Raw genomic sequence first — 21,351 nt, 5'->3', positions numbered from 1 at the left:
TGCCATGGTTTCTGTGAGCACACAGGGGTCTGCGCTAGGCTGTTCCTCAGTAGATTTCCACCCGGTGGCTTTTCCTTCTGAAGCGCTAACTCTTCCTCACTGCATGTTCCCCCTCCCGCACAAAATGGGTGGGCGAATATCCAAAAAAAAAGTCCATTTCTGAGAGGCAACAGTGTTTCTTATCATTCTGCCAGGGACCCTGGAAGTAGCCCTGGCCTTAGACGCAGAGTGGCCCTTGGCAGTGTTCCTTGCTGCTACAGTGACCCTCACTGGCCCTCTCAGTCTCCTTACCGCCCCTGGGCATCCTCTGTGTGGTCCTGAGCACCTCTCTGTGGCTGCTCACTGGCAGCTAAGCAACGTTCAGACACCTGCTCACTCCCATCAAAACAAGAACTGAGATTCTATTTCCCATCCCTTGGGGCCCTACAGTGGGCTCCCCACGATGTTCAGCAGAAGCCATAAGCTGTGGCTGCCCCACACTCCTGTGATGACTCTACCGTTTCTCAGTGAAGCACGGAGGTAACCGACAGCCCTCTTCCCTATGCTCTTCCTTCTGCCTCGAGCTTTCTCATCCCACTAATTCTTTGCTGCTTCATGAAACCCAACTCCTTCAAGGCACTAGCAGGGTGGTGATGACTGCTGCCTGACAGTGATGCGGTCTGTGCCCTCTCTCAGTAATGCATGCTCTTCCCCTTCAGCACAGTTCCAGTGTCTTACTGCGTTTCTTGCTTTATGTGATCATTTTCCACGTCTCTGATATGGAGCACAGTGCCTGGCCTGGCCTGTACCATGGTTGATTGTTACTAAAGGAGGAAGAGGAGGAAGAAGTGAACAGACATAAAAGTGGAGGCAAGAAGGGAAGGGAGAAGGGACATTCTCTCATTTCTTGCTTGCTTCAGCCTTAGCTAAGTCTGGGTACAGTATTCTAAATGCAAATGCAACAGGCTAAAATTAAAAGCATTGTGTCGTAGGGGGTTGTGGGGCCTACTGAGTTTAAGACTGAAGAGGCCCGAAAGCTTTTCCTGAGTGTTAGGGAAGAGCATCTTCTGGTTATAGGGAACGCTTACAGTAAAAGACCCTCGTAACTGACAGGGAGCTTGCTTCCTTCACTCTCACTGGGATGGAATTAGTGTGGTCTTCCCCCCAACCCCCAAAGCAGTTTCTAGTGTGTGGGTCACCAAGCCCAAGTACACCAGACATGGCATCTCCTGAGCCTGACAACATTCAGAAGGGCCGAAGAGCTGCCCGGCAGCTGCTATGCCTCCTTCCACAGCAGAGACCTGTCTGTTTCTCATCAGGGAGGCCCTGGCCAGCTCCTTACCCATGCGTCCCTCATACAGCCCACAGCATTCTGGGAGGATTCCCTGCCACACAGTGGTGACATTCAGCTAGCCACAGTTTCCTTGACCCAGGGAGGAAAGCCATGTACGTGTGGTTGGAGGTTGGGGGCGTGGATGAGCAAGCGCAGATTTTTCTCCCCCCTCTGCCCAGTGGTTCTAAATTGTAACCTCTCTTTTCATTTTCCATTATGCCTGAAACACATCTGTGCCAGAGCCGGGCAAATGGATTCTGTCTGGGAGGATGATCCAGACAGCTATAAATTAGAGTTTGTGTTCAGAGATTCCAAAAATGTGCCTCGTGGTAGGGTGTCCCCGAGACTGGTCACCTCCTCCATACTCCGTGTGGTGGCTGCTGGGTTTGGGCCCAGGGCCTCTGTCAATAGATTTTGCTTTGTGTTTGGAAACTCTGTGTTTCCATTCAGGCACCAGAGAGATGGGAAAGCAGGGAAGCCTGTGTGGTTCTCTGGGCAGGCTCATCCCAGGCAGCCCCAGGCACTTCTAGGGACAGGTTTAACCAAGGACAGTACTTCTCTCTGCACCTAACAGCTAGGACCCCAAAGCTGGCGCCTTCCTCACATACCAAGAAGATTCTCCATTTTCCCTATTGGACATAAAATCTAGTATCCCATGCTTTCTTAAACGCTATGTTTTTTTAAACATAGAAGACTAATGCGTAATTAATGTAGAGCCCTTAGAAGACGGAAGGAAAACATCACCTGTAATTCTACCCTTCAGAGGCAAATACTGTTGTGCCTTAGCATGATTTCTTCTCATGTTTCCATGCCAGCCAGCTCAAAAAAAAAAAAAAAGTTTTTCAAAATACAGGTGAGGCCAAGCTTTTAGCTGCCCCTCCAATTATCCAATTAGTGTCTTCTCTGAGGACTGGAAACCCTGAGTTATTGCATATGGGAGTAGCCAGCTGCTCAGCCGCCCACTCCCCCTCACTAAAGGCAGGCCTGCATAGTTCTGAAGAAGCCAACCACACAGGGAATTTGGCCTTGGGCAACAGAAGATGGAGAGGAGCTTTCCCTCATACAAATCCAGCCATGTAACTTTCCAAGGGTAGGACTGTGTCTCTTACAAGCAGCCCTACAAGCAAGAAGGAGCCTACAAGCCTCCGGCCCAACCCCAACTGGAATTTTCCGCCTTATACCTCTGCTCTGCCTTCCCTCCTTGGCTTCCACTGCCAGCATCTGTGGGTGCTCACCTCTTTTCAGATAAGAGCAGATCCTCGCTGTCTACTGAAAGGCTACAGTTGCGCAGTAGAAACTAGAAGAGTTGGCAGAGGCAGGCTGCTATTTTTGCATCTCTGATGATTTTCCCATAGTTCTTTGCACTCACAAGGCCCCCTGTAAATAACGGTGAGCTGATTGATATAGTGATACTCTTGAGTAGTGTTTGTGGAGGAGCACAGTGGCTGGAGCCTGCTGGACTGTGGTTGGGACAGTCCTGCCACTGACATGCCAGGCTGTCAGCTGGGACACGGAGCCTATAACAGCCTTCAGCCTCAGGAGAGGAAGCCCAGTGATGACTCTACCAGCCGCCTGCCTGCCCAGCCACTCAGCCTCTCCATGAGCCACATAGCATACAGACTATGCCTTCTCAGAGAGAGAGAGAAAAAAAAATTCCTTTCTCACTTTCCATGGAAACTCAAAATAGCAACAACAACAATAACAACAAACCCCTCCTCCCCTGCCTGCAAAACCATGCCTGGGCAGGGGCAGGATAGCGGTCACCATGTAGGAATCAAGAAGAGGGGGTGATTGGAGTGTTTGAGCCGAGTTGGCCGCCCGCCACGGGTATCTGCCTGCATATGCGCACATAATTGGAAACTTCATCATGACGTGTAGGTGGGCCCGAGGCTGGCGTGGGTTTGTTTGGTTTTCTAATTTAGAAGGTGGCTTCCCCCGGGTCCTGGAGTTCATCTTGCTCTTGGTGACTTCCCCCTTGAGACAGTGGCCTCTCACTAAGATGTAGGTGAGGAAGTTCGGTACACCCAGCAAGAGGCAACGATGAAAGCGGCAGAGAGGTGCCTGGCAGGGAGAATGTTGTTGGAACAGTGGTTTTTCACACACACACACATACACACACACACACACACACTTTTAGTCCATGGGTGCCAAATAACCACTGGGAAGCCCAGTGTCATAGCAAACCCTGTGAATGGAGTCAGGACAGCCCGGAGCTGATCTGTCATCAGGACCCTGAGGGGCATCATGCCCATGCTTTCGCCTCTAAGCCTGGTTTCCTTCCTGGCAAAACCTGAAGAATAGGCAAGATGGTGCCCACAGGGGAAGCTCCCGAAGCCCACTGTGCCCGCAGTCTGTGGGCACACTCTCACTCCATAGTGAACACTCTGCTGTTTCTCTTCCAGCTGGCTGGATCAGCCGTTATTGCATTTGGACTATGGTTTCGGTTTGGAGGCACCATAAAGGATCTATCGTCAGAGGACAAGTCCCCAGAGTATTTCTACGTGGGTGAGTGACTTCAGTTTCCCTAAGGGTTGGGCATGAGGGGCCGGGGAGAGGGAGGGGCCGCTGCCTCACCTCTGTTCCTAAGCAGTTCACCTGGAACTGGGGGCTGTGCCTCTGAGGCCCCCTCCTCTTCTCTCTGGGATGGAAGAAGGCCCCAGTGAAGCAGATTTGTTTCCTTAAAGAAGTCTCAAGGAACTGTAACCAAACTCCATCTTAAAGAGTTAGGAAATACTTTTGTCTCTGGAGTAGGTCACCAGTTCACGCAGGGTGTCATGGGGGCCCTGATGAGTCAATATTTTACTTTGCGATCCGATGTTTGTTTTAACATGGAAACAACTCAAATAGAAGAGTTACTTCAAAATTGGGGGTGCTGATCTCAAAACTTCCATCAGAAGAGACTGCTGAGACAAGGGAAGAATCCCATAGAGGGGACAGGAGAGGCCTGTCCCTGGAGAAGGGGCAACAGCCACGTGTCCTGCCAAGACAGGAAGGAGGTGAGGTGAGGAAATGGGGGCGGTGCGCAGGTGAAGCTGGTGTTCTTCTCAGGGGCTTTGGTCCCCCTAGTATTTAGCCCTTCTTTGCCCTCCTATGGTGGTTCCAGCATTGTGTCCTCATATAGCATAATTCAAAGGAGAAAAAGGAAATTTTGCTTCACATGTCCTCTTCCAGAAGTCTCCTTTTGCAGCCTATTGACCAGAATTGCATCGTATTTCTATGCCTTAAGCAACCATGGTTCATGAGAGGATAGCAATGGCTGCCTCTCTAAGTCTTGGTCCTTAGTTTCCTTGTTATGCCTGGTGCTGTTTCTTGAGAAAAAAAACCCAGCCCTCCAAGTGCTGAGCATTGACTATGCGCATGCTTACGGTCGCTCACCATGGGCTAACAACAAGGGAAGATGTGGCTGAGGAACCAAGGTAGACAAGCCCATACTCATGCCCTGCAGCACCAAGGGTGGGGAGAAGGAAGGATCCAGGCTATTCATAGACTGCTTCATTGCTTTTGCTCTACTAGGTAACTCACTCATTCTCCATCCGCTTAGCTTAAGAGCACTTAGGCCAATAAGCAGCTGGCTACTTGATCGGTCTGGTGACTGGCACTAGAGCTAGGCTGGGAATGTAGAAGTAAAAGGAACCATGTTTTACTGGAGTTAGAAGCCTGGAGCTTCTGATAATCATTGGACCATGGCAGGGAGGAGACAGAAAAGAAAGCTGAGCAAGGGCAGCCACAGGCTGGATTCTGGTTACATCATTTGAGTCCCTGAGATGGCGTTTGGTTATGTGTCTCACTATACTTTCATTATACTCAAGTCCACCGGAACAGGTTTCTATGGCTTGTCACCATAGAAAGATTCCTGGCATAAATGTCCACACAAACATGAGCTGAAAACACATCTGTCTTGTCAGAGGCCGTGAGCGTCCCACTTGGCTTAGTTTAGACAGCAAGGCAGGAATGTCTGAGTAGAGCAGCTCAGGCTCCTGCTCAGTGCAAGAAGCTCTGGTGTTGGTAAACACTCAACCCTGTTTTTTGTCAAAGTGGTTAAATGCCAACATAAAAGAGAGCCCGCTTTTACCTGCCTACGTTTGCTCAACATTTTTGAGTTGAGAGATCACAAGATGTTCTCAGGTCAAACCCAGAACTGTACTGGAACTTACTCTATAGCTGATGATGTCTTTGAACAACTGTTCCTCCTCCTCTGCTTCTGAAGTACTAGGATTACAGGTGTGGGCCACTATGCCTAAATGATATGTGATATATATATATGTGTGTGTGTGTGTGTGTGTGTGTGTGTGTGTGTGTGTGTGTGCATATATTTTAGAATATGTTTCAGAATCCAGGCCCTGTGGTACTTGCCTGTAATCCCAGCACTCAGAGAGGCAGAGGCAGGCAGATCTCTGTGAGTTTGAAGCCAGCCTGGTCTACAAAGTGAGTCCAAGACAGCCAAGGCTACACAGGAAAAATCCTGTCTCAAAAAACCAATAAAATAAAAAAGAATATGTTTCAGAGTCATCGGCTCATACTCACTGCCCATTTGTTAAAAATTGCTCTAAACAAGCTAACACATTCCAATGGTTCGTCAAGACAAAACCCAGCCAGATGCAGTGGTTCCTGCCTGTAGCCCTAGCTTTTTGGGACTGTGAGGAGGATCACAGAGAAGGAAAGAAGAGAAATGTGCCACTCAGCCTAGAGGGAGGAAACCTCCAGGAAGACACACAGACCACAGGCAGACCTTGTAGGATTGCCCCATGTTTGCTGGGATGATCTCACTTCTAGCGTCCTCATTCTCTCTCTGTGATAATGGAGTTTCTCTCTATCCTAAGGCTCTAAACCAAATATCCAAGCTGGATAGAGTGGTAGGCATTGGCCAAAGCAGGAAGACACGGCTGTGGGAAAATGAGGACAGGGAGAGAGGGTAGTCAGGCTGCCTGCTGCCTGCTGCCTCTCTTTGGTGTCCCTCTGGGCACAGGCCAAGGCCTCAAGGCTGACCGGGATCTCCGTGTCCTTTGGTTGCTTAGGTGAGGAAGGAAGAGGCTGGCAAGAGTGGCGCTGGCAGCGAGAGAGCTCGGGTTACTTGGGGTTTCCTAGGCTTTCTCCATGCTAGTTTCTTTCAGGGAGAAAGCCCTGCCTCTTCCTAATTCCAACAACCTGCCCTTCCCCATGTTGTTTTAAATGATGCCTCAGGGTCTTCCAGGATCGCGGGAGTGGGGAGTGCTCCTCTCTGCCTCGGGGAGCTGGAGCCTGGGCTGGAGCACATGAGCTCATGTCTGTGTGCAGAGGATGTGAGCAGGTTTCTCCAGTGGGGGTGCCCACACAAACAGGAGGCACTTGGCTCCCCAGAGGCACAGCCTGGCTGCCTCTGTCTCCCCCTGCTGAACTCGGAGTCCCAGAGCCTGGCTTTGATTGTGGCTGGAGGTTGTGTGGAAGGAAAAGTGTTCCATTGCTAAACGTTCAGGGGCAGGCTTGCCTTTTTAAACGCTCTGACTCACCCTGGTCATATTTTTTAACTTCATACCTGACACCATGCTAGCTGAATAACAGAGGCTACCTACCATGTCTGGACAGCTTCTCCGAAGCCATTCTGTCAGAAACCAGAAGAGACAATTGTCCCAGAACTGCAGGTCACTACCGTGAAGGAAAGGACTTGCCCACATCCAGTCTCAGAAGCCCAGAGTCCTCGACCTTAGCTCTTTTAGGGGAAACACCCAGGAAGCAGGAAGGTCAGATATCTCAGGAACTCCTATACCAGTTAAACATGGCAGATAGATGGCTAAGAAACTCACTGTTCTAAGTCCCTACTGAAAACCCAGCATGGGAGTTTGGAGTATACACGTTGGCTCAACTCCAATTTACCCGTCATAGCTGTGCAACTTTCATTTTCAGCATCTCGGACTCTGTATCTGTGAACTTGTGTAAATGCCGCACTGACTCAGCTAGGGGTGAGTTGTGAGCACATACTAACTCTCGCTGTTCATGTACTGAGGGAACATGTACAGATGAAAGGCCACCTGATGAGGGGGAACAGCACGACAGAGGAGCAGTCAGGGTAGACTTACAGACCAGCTTGTGACGTGGCCTTCTCATCAAGAAGGTCCTTGAGATGACAGGTATCAAGTGCACAGTATATGCACTACCCAGAGAGGGCTGAGCCAACAGGAAATGCTACTTCCCGCCTGTGATGTGGACTGAGACCCATAAAGCATCTAGAATGCTAATGCTAACCGTTAGCTGCTGCAGCCGTAATTTAGAAAGCACCGAATATTTCCCATGAAATATATGCTTCTCAGACAGAAGCATGTATTACTCTAAACACAGATACAACTAACGCATAGAGTTGGTGATTTCACATCCACTGGCTCAGCACCTACAAATTCAAACAAACCCAGATCAAAGTTTTTTTTTTTTAATGCATCTCTTCTAAACTTGTACAAATCTTTTCATGCCATTCATCCCTAAATAATGAGTCTAACAACTCTAGTGTTGTGCTAGATAGTATAATTAACCTAGAGATGATTTAGCAGATGCAGGGGGTTGTGAGTGGAGTATATGCAAATACGATCCCATTTCGTGAGGGGCTCACGTATCCACTGGTTGGTATGTGAGGGATCTTGGGACTAATCTCCATGGAGACTCAGTGACTGAGGGCGGTAATTATACACATTCAAGGGAAGCTGGAATAGAAAGACTTCTTCGGAGACACACACAAAAAATTTTAGATGAAAAAAAAAAAGATCATTAGCAGGTTGCGTAAGACCATCTTGCTGCCAAAATCACTGGCGTTGGCGAGCATTGCCAGCACATCTATTCCCAACAAGGGTTTTTAGATGAGGTTATGTCACTGGGCCTCTAACGGGCCCTCTTGATCCTTTGTTAGCCGAAATGATGCTACCAGAAAGATCTTCACTCTGAGGAGGAGGGATGTAATTGTCAGGGAAGAAGATGTCCCCAGAAAGCTGCTGCTGGCAGCATTTCACTGGCATTACAAAGCCCAGTCATCAATGATTTGTAAAATTGCTGTTTCAAAGGGGTTTCTTTCCTTCAAATCAAGGAAAATAGGGCTTAGAAAACATGAGAGATTTATTAAGTAGGTCACATGTCTGTCCTGTGTGCTGTTGGGGCACGGGGACTCCATGGATGCCATCTTGGAATTAAAATGTAGTTATAAGGCCGAGTGTGGTGGCACATGCCTTTGATCCCAGCAGGCAGATGTCTGTGAGTTCGAGGCCAGCCTGGTCTACAAAGTGAGTCCAGAACAGCCAGGGCTTGTTACATAGAGAAATCCTGTCTCAGAAAAAGAAAAGAAAAGAAAGGGAAAAAAAAAGAAAATAAAAATGTAGCTATAAGCTAACTGATCCATCTGCAGCTCTTTTTAAAACTATACCTTAGATAAAGTATCCTTGAAAGATGCAGGAGGCCTTACATTGTGCAGAATCTTAGAGCCAGATTGGACAGGCCCAAGGAATTGTGCATATGGAAATTTTTTGTGATTCTCTCCAGCTCCACAGAAAGTCTCCTTTGGAACCAGGAGGACAGTTGTATCTTTTCATGCAAACAGAGGCTTCCTGTGGAGAGGTCTCGGAGCCAAAGCTGCTAAGACACTTAGGTTGTTTTGCCAGTGCTAGGCGTTGAATTCAGTTGGAGTGAGCACATCTCTCTGATTGTTGCCAGAGAGACCAAGTGAACTGTGCCCGCTGGGGAGATGCTCTGTCCTAAGTCCTCCGGGCTCCCCATACACTGGGAACCTGCCTTTTCAGGGGCATCGTTTTCTGTTTCAGACCTCCTTCTCAGGCTATGAGGCCCCTCCCACTTGGCTGACACTGAACAGCACAGCCCTTTGGTGACCTGATACATGCCCATGGCAAAAGGATCTCAGAACATGTATCTAAGCACAGATTTGTGGTTGGGTGAAGTAGCTGGTCCGGAACTTTGAATGTGTTTCACTCCATCCATGAGAGAAATATCTACTGACTGAGGGTTCCCACTTGTATACTTGTAAGCAGGGTGTTCCTGAAATCTTCAGAAAATTATGGGAACCTGCAAATGCCTGATTCCCACCAGACCAGGACTCGGTCACACCACGATCGATGCTCACAAGCTGTGGCATAGATGAGGATTTAGGGAACTGGACTGTAGGCTGTGACCCTAACCTTATCTACGCTCCCGACCAAACAGCAGCTATAATGGTAGTGAGGGGAGGCAATGACATTCTCAACAAGAAATCAGAATGTTTAGACGGCTCTCCCCTGAGGCACTGTGGGAAGGAGCCGGTAGGGTGGTGGTGGTGCTGCTGCTGCTGCAGCCTCCACTGCCACCACCGCCCCTTATTCAACCAGTTTCAGTTAGGGATGCAGGGTGGTAATCGGGGTCTGGCCTCTGACCTCTTGTAAAATCGCAGAGATTTCCAGGCTGCTTTGGGGAACCAAGGAGAAGATGGAAATGAAAGAACTTTGAAAAGTGACGACATCAGGACTATAAGGTGTCTGGGCCGTGGAGCCAACAATGCTGTTGTTTTTTGAATGGTATCAGTTCTCTTGTAACCACATCCATTCCCCCATGAAACGATCCTCTTCGAGAAAAGGGAACCAGAGGAAGCGATAGGGTTGGGACAGCAGGAAATGAGCATGGCCCTCCAGACGGCAAAGCAAACGCTTACCCGGCTTGGGAACCCAGAAGTACCTCGAGGACCTTTAGGGCTAGGCTGGGCTGGGCTGGGCGGTACAGGAAGCAGTGTAGCTAGCTTGTGGCCTCATCGGGGTCTGTTCACAGATAGGCCTGCCCACAAACTGACTGCAAGCAATCAAGGGGAGCCCCAGGAAATGCCTGAATGTGAGACTCAGGGGTTGCCCACAGAGGTGGGACCCCAGCACCACTGCCAACCCCACCCACCTCCGGGTGAATAAGAATGGTTTCGAGGTGACTCATCTCACTAAAATGCAAAAGAAAAAAAAACAGAGACCGGCAGCCTTACTCAAGAGAGTCAAGTGCCAGGCCTAGCATTGTGTTCTCCCTTATCTCGGGATCCGAGAAGGAAATCAGGAGGGCTTGGCTCAGGCCGCCCAGAACCAGCACATCGGGGCTGTCTTTTTTTTTTTCTCTGTGAGGAAATCTTCCTGGGGCTTGACTTAGAAGGTGAAATCTCCAACCACCCAAAGTAAGGCTGCTGTTGCTTCCTGGGAGGCAGGATGGCCTCTTAGGGAGAACAGCAGCTGGTGATCTTGGGACAGTTACTTGACTCTCTGTGAAGTCCTTGGTCCATGAAAGCTACTCCAGTCAACCTACCCTAGATGACGGCAGCAGGGCCTGACAGGAACAGCCCGTCACACATGGAGCCATTGTACTAAAGTTATCAAAAGGACAGTTAGCTCTTGGTGAGAACATGGTGAGCTAGTCTCCATTACCTTATTGTCCACCCTCATTGGCTGGTTTGGGGTTTTGATCTTTGTCCTTTGTTTTTTGGTTTGGTTTGCTGTTGTGTTTGTTTCTTTTCTGTTTGTGTTTTTTTTTTTTTTTTTTTTTTTGGTATTTTGCTTTATGTTTTATTTTGTAACATGCCTCCCATGTGTCCAAAATATGTGGCATTGCCCCCTAAAGGAGAAATATTCACACAAAACTGATCATATGCCTATGTCCTATGCTCCTGTCCTTGCCCAAATCCCTACTCTGTTCCCTCTCTAACTCTCCCGCTGCGCAGCAGCTACTCTTGTCTCCAAGCCTCTCAGTGATGAGACGGCCATCAAGTCCAGAGGACAGGGGGCTCTGGGGCTCAGGAGAAGGCCTGGACTTGTGTCCCAGCTGTGAGGCCATCTCCTGATTACCCCCAGACTTGCTGTCTGGGGATTTAGGGGGATAATAGAGCTTCCTCTGCATGAAGGTGCAGCCTTGAGACGCAGTGTTTGGACTTCAGGAGGCATGTGGTGCTGTTTATTGCAACAGCTCTGAGCAGTAGGTACAGGCGGCCTCTTTGCCACTTTGGCTGCGCGCTCTCAGCCAGGTTGCCTGGCTTCCTTCAGGTTCATTTTCCTGCTATGTCCACTGTTCTGACAGTAGATGCGATGACTTTGCTGAGTGAGATGCAGACCATCAGTGTCACCCTTGCAGGCAGGTGATGGCAGAATGTTCTGCAGAGATGCAAGCCAGAGCTTGGTTGGTATGTGGGACAGGGCTCTTGTCTCCTGCACTGTTAGTGGTTGGCTCAGCCTTGGTCAGGCTCTGATGGTCTCCCTGGCCTCTCGTCCACAGGGCTCTATGTGCTGGTTGGAGCTGGGGCCCTGATGATGGCTGTGGGTTTCTTCGGGTGCTGCGGAGCCATGCGTGAGTCACAGTGTGTGCTCGGATCAGTAAGTGGGGTTTATGGCATGGGCACGGGATGGGTTGGCAGGCTTCCCCGGAGGGAGTCAGGAGACCTTGTTAGAAGCACTAGCGCCTCTAGGACATAAAGCCTCGGCACTGGACCCTCTCTCTGATGTCTGTTTTTCCCAGCTCCTGCGTGAGAATAATATTATCTTTGTTCCAGCCTCATATGGAAAATGTGAAAACAATGAGGTCATCAGTGTAAAGATGTTTGGGGGAGAGTGCTTAGGAATTGATTGTTCTTTGAGAAATAATATTTCATTGTGGATGAGGCAGCTTAAAGATTGCCATAGCTAGGAAAGAACTGTTATCTACAAGGAAAGCATTTTGGGTTAAGATCAATAACTTAGTCAGACATCCCCTCTGGTGCCTTATTTTAACCAGCAGCTTCTGTTTGAGAAAACAACAACAAAAACAGTCTCTGTTACCTGATACCCAGCCACTGCTCTGAGGCCTAAAGGATCTGAGTGGCAGAAGAGAGAAGTTTTGGACTTCTCGCCCAAAGCAGGGTATTCTGAGACCCCTTCGTCTCCCATTCCCATCGCACTCTTCGGGTTTTCCATGTGTGCCTGCTGCTTCTGATCTATGGCATGTGAAATGTCTGGTTTTTCTCTTATACATTCTTTCTTTCTCTAAAAAACAAAACAAAACAAAAGGCTGAGAAGCTCTGTTTTGTTTTCCACAGAGCTGAGTTTGATTAGCAAACCGAAGACCTGGCAGACCTTTATCCATAAGGGGACACAAACACACACACACACATACACACACACACACACACACACACACACACACACATACTTCTACTCCTCTCTCCCTCTTCTCAGAGAAGCCTTCCAGACCACAACACTCACATCACACTCTTCCCCAAGCCCAGGTGTCACTGGCAGCCATATTTCCTCTCTACAGAGCTGACTTGGTCATCAAGTATTTATTGAGTATGTCAATGCTGGGTGCTGTGCTAGGTGATAGGGTTTCTGTGTGACTGTCTAATATTCCTTTATCCATTTTTAAAAGCTTTGTTCATTTACTGTATCTTCTTGCCCAATACAAGCTTTATGATAATGGAGAGGCTGGGATCTTGTCTACCATTGTATAGCCAGCACAAAGGACAGAGCCTGGCACAGAACACATGCTCAATAAACAATTGTTCAGTGAAATGACAGACAAGCCACACAAAAGTGCCTGAATAGTTGCATGACGGAGACAAAGTGGGTAAAGAGTCCCTATTATCGGACACATAGCCCAACCCATTGCCTTGCCGGGGGAACCAGATGCAAACAGGGTAAATGAGTTGAAAGGGTATTAAATTAATGAAATTAGTATTTTCTCTCCACAGTTTTTCACCTGTCTGCTGGTGATATTTGCTGCTGAAGTAGCCACTGGAGTATTTGCTTTTATAGGCAAGGACGTAGTAAGTAGAACCTACAAGTTCTCATGGTTGTTAAGGCATTTTTCCCATGTCAAATGTTATAGCATACCCAATGCAAAATGTTATTAAGAAACAAAATATCCCCCCCTCCAAATTGTATAAGTAGAACCTTCTAACTTAGTATTGTACAGACCTCTGCATATATATATGAGTGGTAATATATGGTTTCTATTTAATGTATAAACTGGTCTGTGGTTGGTTGGTTGCTTTTTGTTTGTTTGTTTTGATTTTTAGGATTTCTAGTTTAAGGTTGTGCCTAGCTCAAAGTGAGGCAGGCATTAGGTTACAGACATGAGAATGGGGCAAGGAGGAAGACCCTACCTTCTTATCTCTCTGACTGTCACTTGTTCCAAAGGCTTGGACTAGACAGGGGCCACACTATTGTGAGGAGCTAAAGCCTGACCTGCTGCATGCATGTAGCAATCCTTAGTGCCCAAAACAGGTTATAAGGAGAGCCCACAGGGCACATGGCCTTTTAGAAGGATAAGAAGCCTGTGACACAGAAGAGTGGAAAGGAAAAGAAGGAAGGATAGAGCCTCGAGAGGGTTGTATTTCCAGTGAATTCATGTGCCAGCCACACTGTGTGTATGAGCTTAAGCGTAAAACTGATAAACACACACACACACACACACACACACACACACACACACAAAATGAATGACTGTCACCCCTATGAAACTTTCTTAACATGGCTGCTTGTATCCGGAGATTACAACCTTCAGATTAGCTCCATATGGAGCTGAAGCCTGTGGATTTAGGGGTCATAGGTCTTTGCCCTAGAAAAGGCATTTCCTAAGCTGCGTATGATATCTGGGTGCAGAACATCTTCCTTGGCAGTGGACATCTGCCTTTCAGCTGGCATGAAACCACACTGTCACAGATTTCACCTCGAGGGGCTCACCAGGAGCTCCAAGATGGGCCCAGCTGACAGTGGAGCCGGTCGGGTTTAGAAATCCCCACTGTAGGAGGCGGCGCTGATGTAGGAAAGCATTCTTGGTCAGCTTGTTCTTCCATCTTCAACATCGTCTCAGGAGCTCCAGAATCTGCGTTTTGCTCTGTGGATGCAGAAACACGTTAGGATACGAGGCACGCGAGGAAAAGCAGGGTTCCCAAACGCCACAGAAGGGGAGATTTTTCTTTGGTAAAGATAGGTGTCTGCAACTTCCCTGTTGTTTTTCCAGGCTATACGACACGTACAGACCATGTATGAGGAGGCCTACAGCGACTACCTTAAAGACAGGGCAAGGGGAAATGGGACTCTCATCACCTTCCACTCGGCAGTGAGTAGCCTGACTTCTTCTTTGACAGCACATTTTCTCCTAGTCGTGGATAGGCCAGGCTCTCTCTAATCGTCTAAATTAAAAATAAAAATAGGCCGGACACCGTGCACACAGCACTCGGGGAGGCAGAGGCAGGCAGATCTCTATGAGTTCAAGGCCAGCCTGGTCTACAAAGTGACTCCAGGACAGCCAGGGCTACACAGAGAAAAAAAAAAAAAACAAGAAAGAAAGATAGAAAGGAAATAAATGGAAAAATGGAAGCAGCTGTGTCCTATGTTAACTCTGATAAGAACCGTAGCTCATACTTTGTGTAGACCTTTGGCTAGAATGAAGCCTACCTCAGATTCACAAGAAGTCAGTATGCGCCCAGAAAAGACCAAAAAGCATGAGCAGGACCCTGAGAAAGCCACCCAAATGCATGTCATTCCTCTCAGAGGTGACACTGTGGTGTGACGGAAGCAAGCATGTTAGCCTTTAAGCCAGAAACGCTCAGCGGCAGCGCTCCGTCTTAGCAGCTTTGGGACTCTGAGTGAGTTAGTTAGACCTCTCTGAAACCTGCTCTTGTAAAATGAAGGTGGTGGGAAGACAACTGTATTCCCTTCCAGAATGTTCCATGGAAATGTGCTAGAGTGTGCTGTTTAGAGAAAGGCTTATAGAGGAAAGGGGCCAGACCGGGGCCTTTCTGTTTTCTTAAACGCTGCACTTTGGAGAAGTAACTGTGAACTTCTGGACCATGTGTTTCCAGGTACCTGGCTCTGTATGACAAGAGTGTCTTAGAAGGTTCCCCAGAGACATCAAGCAGCACACAGATCCCTTTGTCTTAAGCAGCCAGCCCCAAGGCAAGCCCCAATGTTTGCCAGCCAGCATTCATGCCTTCTCTTCTGGCCCTGGGCTTTCCTATGGCTACCTCTCTTCTCTTCTCAGATAGTCCCTGGCTAATGAGCCCTTCCCAAAGCTCAGAAAGCTTTGCTCCTTCACAGGTTTTTGGACTTCAGGTCTGAGGGAGCTAGCATGGGAGGCCCCTTCTGTCTTTAAGGTAGCGCTTCATGGAGGACACCAGCAGTTGGCTCCTTGCCTTACACTGCCTCGAATCACTTTACGTCGTAAGACATCTGCAGCTTTGGAGAAGTCCTGCTCCTGGGTTGCCAGCACAGTTCTTTGATTCTTCCTTCGCTCTCCAGAAACAGCAGTTTGAGCCTCAGAGCAGCTTTGTGGCCTTGGCACTGCCAGGCAGCAGAGATGCTGAGCCTTGGAGCCAGCATTCCTGCCTCCTGTGTCCTGAAGCCTCTTCTTGCTCTCTAGTTTCAGTGCTGTGGAAAAGAAAGCTCTGAACAAGTCCAGCCCACGTGTCCAAAGGAGCTTCCAGGCCCCGAGGTAAGCCGGGTGGTTCCAGGTTCCCTTCACCAGCCCCCGACTGTGAGGAGGCTTTGATGACAGTTGAGGCAGAGAGGCTCAAGTCTTCCTTCCAGGGATTCTAGGTGGCTGTCTCCCTGTGCATCCTGAGCCTTACTCATGCCATGTGAAATAGACAGCAACACCAAGCCAGGTTCCTCATACTCTGGGGAACGATGGGAGGCTTGATTGCCAGTGGCTATGCCATTGGTTCACCAGGGCCAGAGGTCTGTGTTCCCCACATCTTTCTGGGACAGTCACAGCTCTGGTAAATTTAACTGCTCTGTCAGGTATTCTACAAGTAGAGACAGTCCCCCCCTCTCAGTGGCTTCATAGGCTAGCCCATGGCTGTGGTGATATGCAAAATGTCCAGGGAACCACGGAGACACAGCAGAAATAGGAAAGCTTGGGGTGGAAGGATATGAATCTTGTCAAAGGGGAATCAAGAAAGAAGCCAGAAGAGGGTCATGCCGGGAAGATGCTCCGTTGGTGTGGAACAGGAGCCCAGAGGAATGCTGACTAACATTTCCAGGAGCAACAAACTTGGCTTTACACCTGGAAGTGTGAGGAAGGCATCACTGTCAGTAGACTGTGAATCCCTTTTGCCTTGAGAAGGTCCTCAAACCATCTGTGCCTGGAAGGTAGACAGGAGGGCTGCAGGGTCATGAAGGGGCACGATGCAGGTGGTGCCTGTCTCAGATCGCACACAGAGGGGAAGGGCTGTTCAGAGGTGGAACCTACAGCGCAGGGAGACCCATTAGAGGGGGTCAGGGTTGAAGGATCCCTGCCTGGGTGACCAGGGGGGCAGAGGCACTGCTCGCTGAGAGCTCAGTAGCATGAGAGGAGTTCCGGAGGCAGACGAAGAGCCAGACCGTAGGGTCTGAGGATGACACAGTGCTGGGGATCTCAGCACACGGACAGCAGCTGCAGTTAGGTAGAGATGTGAGACTGTGAACAATGGTGTTGATGCATTCAGGTACTTGGCAATGAAGGGATGAGAAACAGGCCTCAGCTGTCACGAACTGCCACTGGAAGCATTGCATCAGGCTGACAAAGACACTGTCTGGAGCTGTTAATGCCACTGAGCTAAGTGATGGCTATATTAAAAGGAGCAGAGCGCACTCACCAGGGGCCCAAAGGAGGCTGTGGCTGTCGAGGTGAATCGCAAAGGATGAATGAGAAGGTGACATTCCAGACTGAAGGAAGACAGTTGTTTGCAGATACGTCCATCTTTGAGTGGAAACAGAAAACCCAGGATACCTGTGAGAAACGACTTCTTCAAAGAGAAGGGACCTATTCTTCAAGGGCTATGCTCGTTTCCTGGGAAATCTATTTCTGTTCACCCAGCGTGGACCAAGAAACAATCCCACCAAGTCAGATTCGCTGAGCCAATGAGTTTACTGGGGTTACTCACAGGAGCGTGAGGAAGACAGGTAACTTACAAGACAGGTAACTTAGACGGGCGTATCAACAAAATGGCAGGTAGCATGGATGTCAACACCTGAAGGCTACACTTGAGAGTCTCCTGTGCATGCGGCAGGCAGCTACACCGTAGAAGAGGCTCCTCTCTCCCAGAAACTGTCTACGCCTTATAACAGTGGGGAAAGGCCTAGGGTGTCTTGGAACTTTCTGAGCTCTCTGAGTCTTGTAAATTTCTTGCGAGGTTTTCATGGGCCTGGTGAGCCTCCTTCCTCTCTCCAGGAAAGATGCTTTCAATGCTGAGATAGAGCTAAGGGTTGGATTGGATTTGCATTTTTATCGAGTTTTGCTGGGATGGTAACAAAAAAGATTGATGGCTGATGAATAACCTGGAGTTGAGCTGATTCATCGAGAAGCCTTCACTGCTCCTTGCCGCTCACATGAGGTTAACGGAGACAAGCTGGACGGGAGGGCGGGAGTGCGGAGAAGAAGGTGACATCGTCAACACTAATGACCACACAGGTCGTTATCAGAGAAGATGAGAATCCACCACTGGGTTCTGGCTTCTTCCCCTCTACAGAAAGCAGTGTCATTCGCTGAATTAATGAATGGAGGAGAAAGAGCCAATTATAGAAAAAGGAAACAGTACAGTGAGTGTTTTAAGATCTATGTAAATTATGCATCTATAGGGAGGAAAGATACCGATATGCACATGGATGCAGTTACCCAGGAGGCCAGAGAAGTCATATTCCCCTGGAACTGCAGTTACAGGAAGTTGTGCACCACCTGACACGGGGGTGGGGAGCCAGACTCAGATCCTCTACTCTTAACCATGGCCCATTCTCTAGCGCCTGGTTTAGTGTTTTCAACATTGTGGTTTGGAAAATCTGGTGTGTGGCTTAGAAGAGACGTTACAGTAGCGATGACATGTAATTTTGGAGTTGTAGATACGGATTTGACTCATGAGATTTTGAAGAAAATGACAAATGTGAATAAACGTCTCAGCAACAGCACCACTTAAGGCTGGGCAAAGGGAGTAGCCAATTAAGGACACCAGAGGGAGGAGGACACACGCAAATGACAAGACTGCCCCAGTGTTTACTGATTCTGCCTGTCAAGTACTACAGATGCAAAGATGAATGGGACAAGCTCCCTACCAACAAGGAACCTGCTGGCTGTTAGGAGATGTAAATGCTAGAGTTGACACGGTGCACCGTGGGGGTGTGGACAGAGTTTGAATGGTGCTCTACGCGCCCAGGGAAGACATGTAGGAGACACCAGGCACAGGGTGACTGGGCAAAGACTGAGTGCAGATGACACCTCGGCTACATCTTCTACACGGAGAGGTAATTATGTAGTTTGAGGCAAGCACAAGAAAAATGAGTTCACAAAAGATGAAATGCAAATGACTATTAGACACATAAAAAGCATGGGCAATCAGATGCAATCTTGAATTAAAAGCAAATTTAAATAAGATTCCATTGTTTAACGTGTGAGACTGACCAAGTTTTTCTTGTGGTTTTGTTTTGTTTTGTTTTGTTTTGTTTTCTCTTACTGATAACACAATACAGGCAAGAATGGTGTTAAGTGAACATTTTTAAAAACTGGTACAACGGTCTTAGAGAGTAGCACCGTCGTGTAGCCAGGGGTGTTAAGTGAGCTCGTGTTCTTTGATCTAGACATTCTTTTTCCCAGAATTTATTCTAAAGAAACGAACTGTTTTAATGTGTGCAGGAGCTAGGGAGATAGCATAGCTGATAAACTGCTTGCCACATGAGCCTGAGGACCTGACTGTAATCTTTGGTACCACATACAAATCGGGGTGTGGTAGAACTGCCTGTAACCCCAGTGCTGGGAAAGTAGAGGCAGATGATCTCTGGAGCTCCCTGATCAACCAGCCTTTCCTAGTTGGTAAACCCCAAGTTCCATGTAAGACCCAGCACCAAAACACAAGAGCAACAGCTCCCGTGGCACACACCCACAAAAGAAAAGTGGGGCAAAACACAGAGAGAAATTTTTGTGCAGTGGTATTCATTACAAAGAAGATACATTAATAACCAAATACTGATTTCTTAATATGCAACAGAGGGATATTGTTTAAATTATGATCCTTTCATAGGATAGGTTTTATTGCCACTAGGAACCACAATTTCAAAAAATATTTAATGAAAAGAGATATTTTTAAAGTCTCTTCCTATTGAGTGTAAAAGCACACAGATATAAAAAAGTGAGCTGGGTGTAGGGGTCTTTTCTATACACAAGAATCACCAGCAGTACTAGTTATGATCTGAGCAGAGGACAGATGTTTCTTATTTTCATTTTATTAATGTCTATTTTCCAAATTTCAATGACTGTGTATTCCCTTGTGAATAAGGAAAGCCAATACATGTTTTGTAATTTGTTTTTCACAAAAGAAGCTGTCTGTGGATGGAAAGAAAAGCTGTCGGCAGGGCTGGAGGAGGGCAGCAGCAGGAGACAGGTTGCTTTGCTGGCCTTTGAGTGAAAACACTGAGATCTGAGAGACAGAGGGTGAACACACAGGAAGTAAAAAGGGTGGCTGGCAGGCTTCCTGAGGGGGGTGAGATCCAGAGCTCATCTTCCGCAGAGAAGGAGGGCACCTCGGTGGCTCTGAGGAAAGGGAGAGAAGCGGCAAAGGGACGCTCCTGCCTTTTGAGCACTCGACATCTTCAACAGTGCTGGCACAGAAGGAAGGCAGTCTCAGAGTTCAGGTGAAGGGAGGAATGCAGGAGTGCTGCAGATGGATTGGTTTTCTCTGGCATGCCAGGAAGCCGCTGTCTCCAGCCCTGCTCCAGGCTTTCACCAGAGTGCATTACCATTCGTCTGTGGCTCTGCGCCCTCTCCGCCAAGCTTTCCGAGAGCAGAGGAAGCTCACTGTGCCATATCCACCCACCCAGTCCAGTGGCTGGCACAGGGTCTGCAGAATCAGTAAACATAAGAAGAGATGTGAGAGTAGTTACCGCTTCATGTAACTATATGGGTGTCAGCAGCTGCTAAAGATCTGTGTGCCCTGAGGACACTTCTGGGCAGGGCATACCTCTGTGTAGGAAGACTGCAAGTTTTAAGTGTTTGTCCCTGAGAAACTAATAATGGTCCCACATGCTCCCTTCTGCCTCCTGCCCAGTTTACACCCCTATCTATGAAGGGTTTTTAAACCCTGTTCACAGATCTCTTAAGAGTCAGAGATCAGAACCAACAGCCCAGCTAACAGTAGAGGGAATGATCTTCTGACTCCCAAGACATAGTTTCCCTAAGTATTGGCTTTCCATAATTTAATCCAACCCCACGCAGACTTTTTAGTCTCTAAATAGTAAAGCATGCCTTGCATAGACAAATACATCAAGTGTATAATACATCTGTTAAGCTGTAAGTAGCAAAGAGGGTTATTATTTAGAGAATATCCTATCTTTCTTTGCTGAAAGTAAGAAGAGGCCTAAGTTTTGCAATGCCTGGTGTTCCCTAGAAATGGCTTTGTGGAGCCATATTTCAGAGCTCTGAAGCAGACCATTGGCCTAAATAGAGAAAGTCACCAAAAAGAAGAGGATTACATTTACCCCCAATGCTAGCTTTGTAGTTGTCAGGTTACTATAAACTCATGAGGGATGGTCTGCACATGAGCAGAAGCTGACATGGATTAACTCACAGACCCATCTTAGCAAAGGGAAGGATCGGGTCAGGAGACAAGTCACACAATCAATTTTTATTGCTGACTTATTTTCCAAAACAGAATTGCATCGACAAAATTGAAACCATAATCAGTGTTAAGCTCCAGCTCATTGGAATCGTCGGTATTGGCATTGCGGGTCTCACGGTAAGAAAGTTCTAGAATGTAATCGTTTTGTCTTCTAAGAGGCATTAGACCCTTACATCGTATTTCTGTGCAAATTGGCGCTGGCAGTATCGTAAGTGACAAGTCTCATAATGGGCAAAGACCTTTGTTCACAATACAACTCCTTAGACAAAGCTAATTACATACATCAGTAGTAACCCTGTAAAATATGATACACATGCTAGAGTCTACCTAATCATAACCTTGACTTTATCATTGCAATAACTTCCCATTTAGACCTGTCATTCACTCTTAACCTCGGTAAGTGATTTCAATTCACAGTAACTTGCATGATAGCAAGTGAGTCTCTTCATCTGCGCACTGA

The 21,351-nt window shown here is 48.0% G+C and overlaps 1 protein-coding gene across 2 annotated transcripts in view; it reads left to right on the top strand.

The window, feature by feature from the left end:
• Tspan2 (tetraspanin 2) overlaps positions 1-21,351 on the top strand; it is a 40,193-nt gene that overhangs the window by 13,007 nt on the left and 5,835 nt on the right. Inside the window, exons 2-7 of one of the 2 annotated variants that reach the window (XM_021659935.2) lie at positions 3,715-3,817; positions 11,549-11,646; positions 12,996-13,070; positions 14,270-14,368; positions 15,671-15,742; positions 20,925-21,008. In XM_021659935.2, coding sequence (XP_021515610.1) covers positions 3,715-3,817; positions 11,549-11,646; positions 12,996-13,070; positions 14,270-14,368; positions 15,671-15,742; positions 20,925-21,008 — 531 coding nt within the window. The remainder of the gene's footprint in view (positions 1-3,714; positions 3,818-11,548; positions 11,647-12,995; positions 13,071-14,269; positions 14,369-15,670; positions 15,743-20,924; positions 21,009-21,351) is intronic. The other variant, XM_060392961.1, reaches the window with a different exon arrangement.

Source organism: Meriones unguiculatus, chromosome 10 (genome assembly GCF_030254825.1).
Source record: "Meriones unguiculatus strain TT.TT164.6M chromosome 10, Bangor_MerUng_6.1, whole genome shotgun sequence".
Taxonomy (NCBI): Eukaryota; Metazoa; Chordata; class Mammalia; order Rodentia; family Muridae; genus Meriones; species Meriones unguiculatus.
The sequence above is the reverse complement of the archived record's forward strand: the minus strand, read 5'-3'. Positions and strand labels throughout refer to the sequence as shown.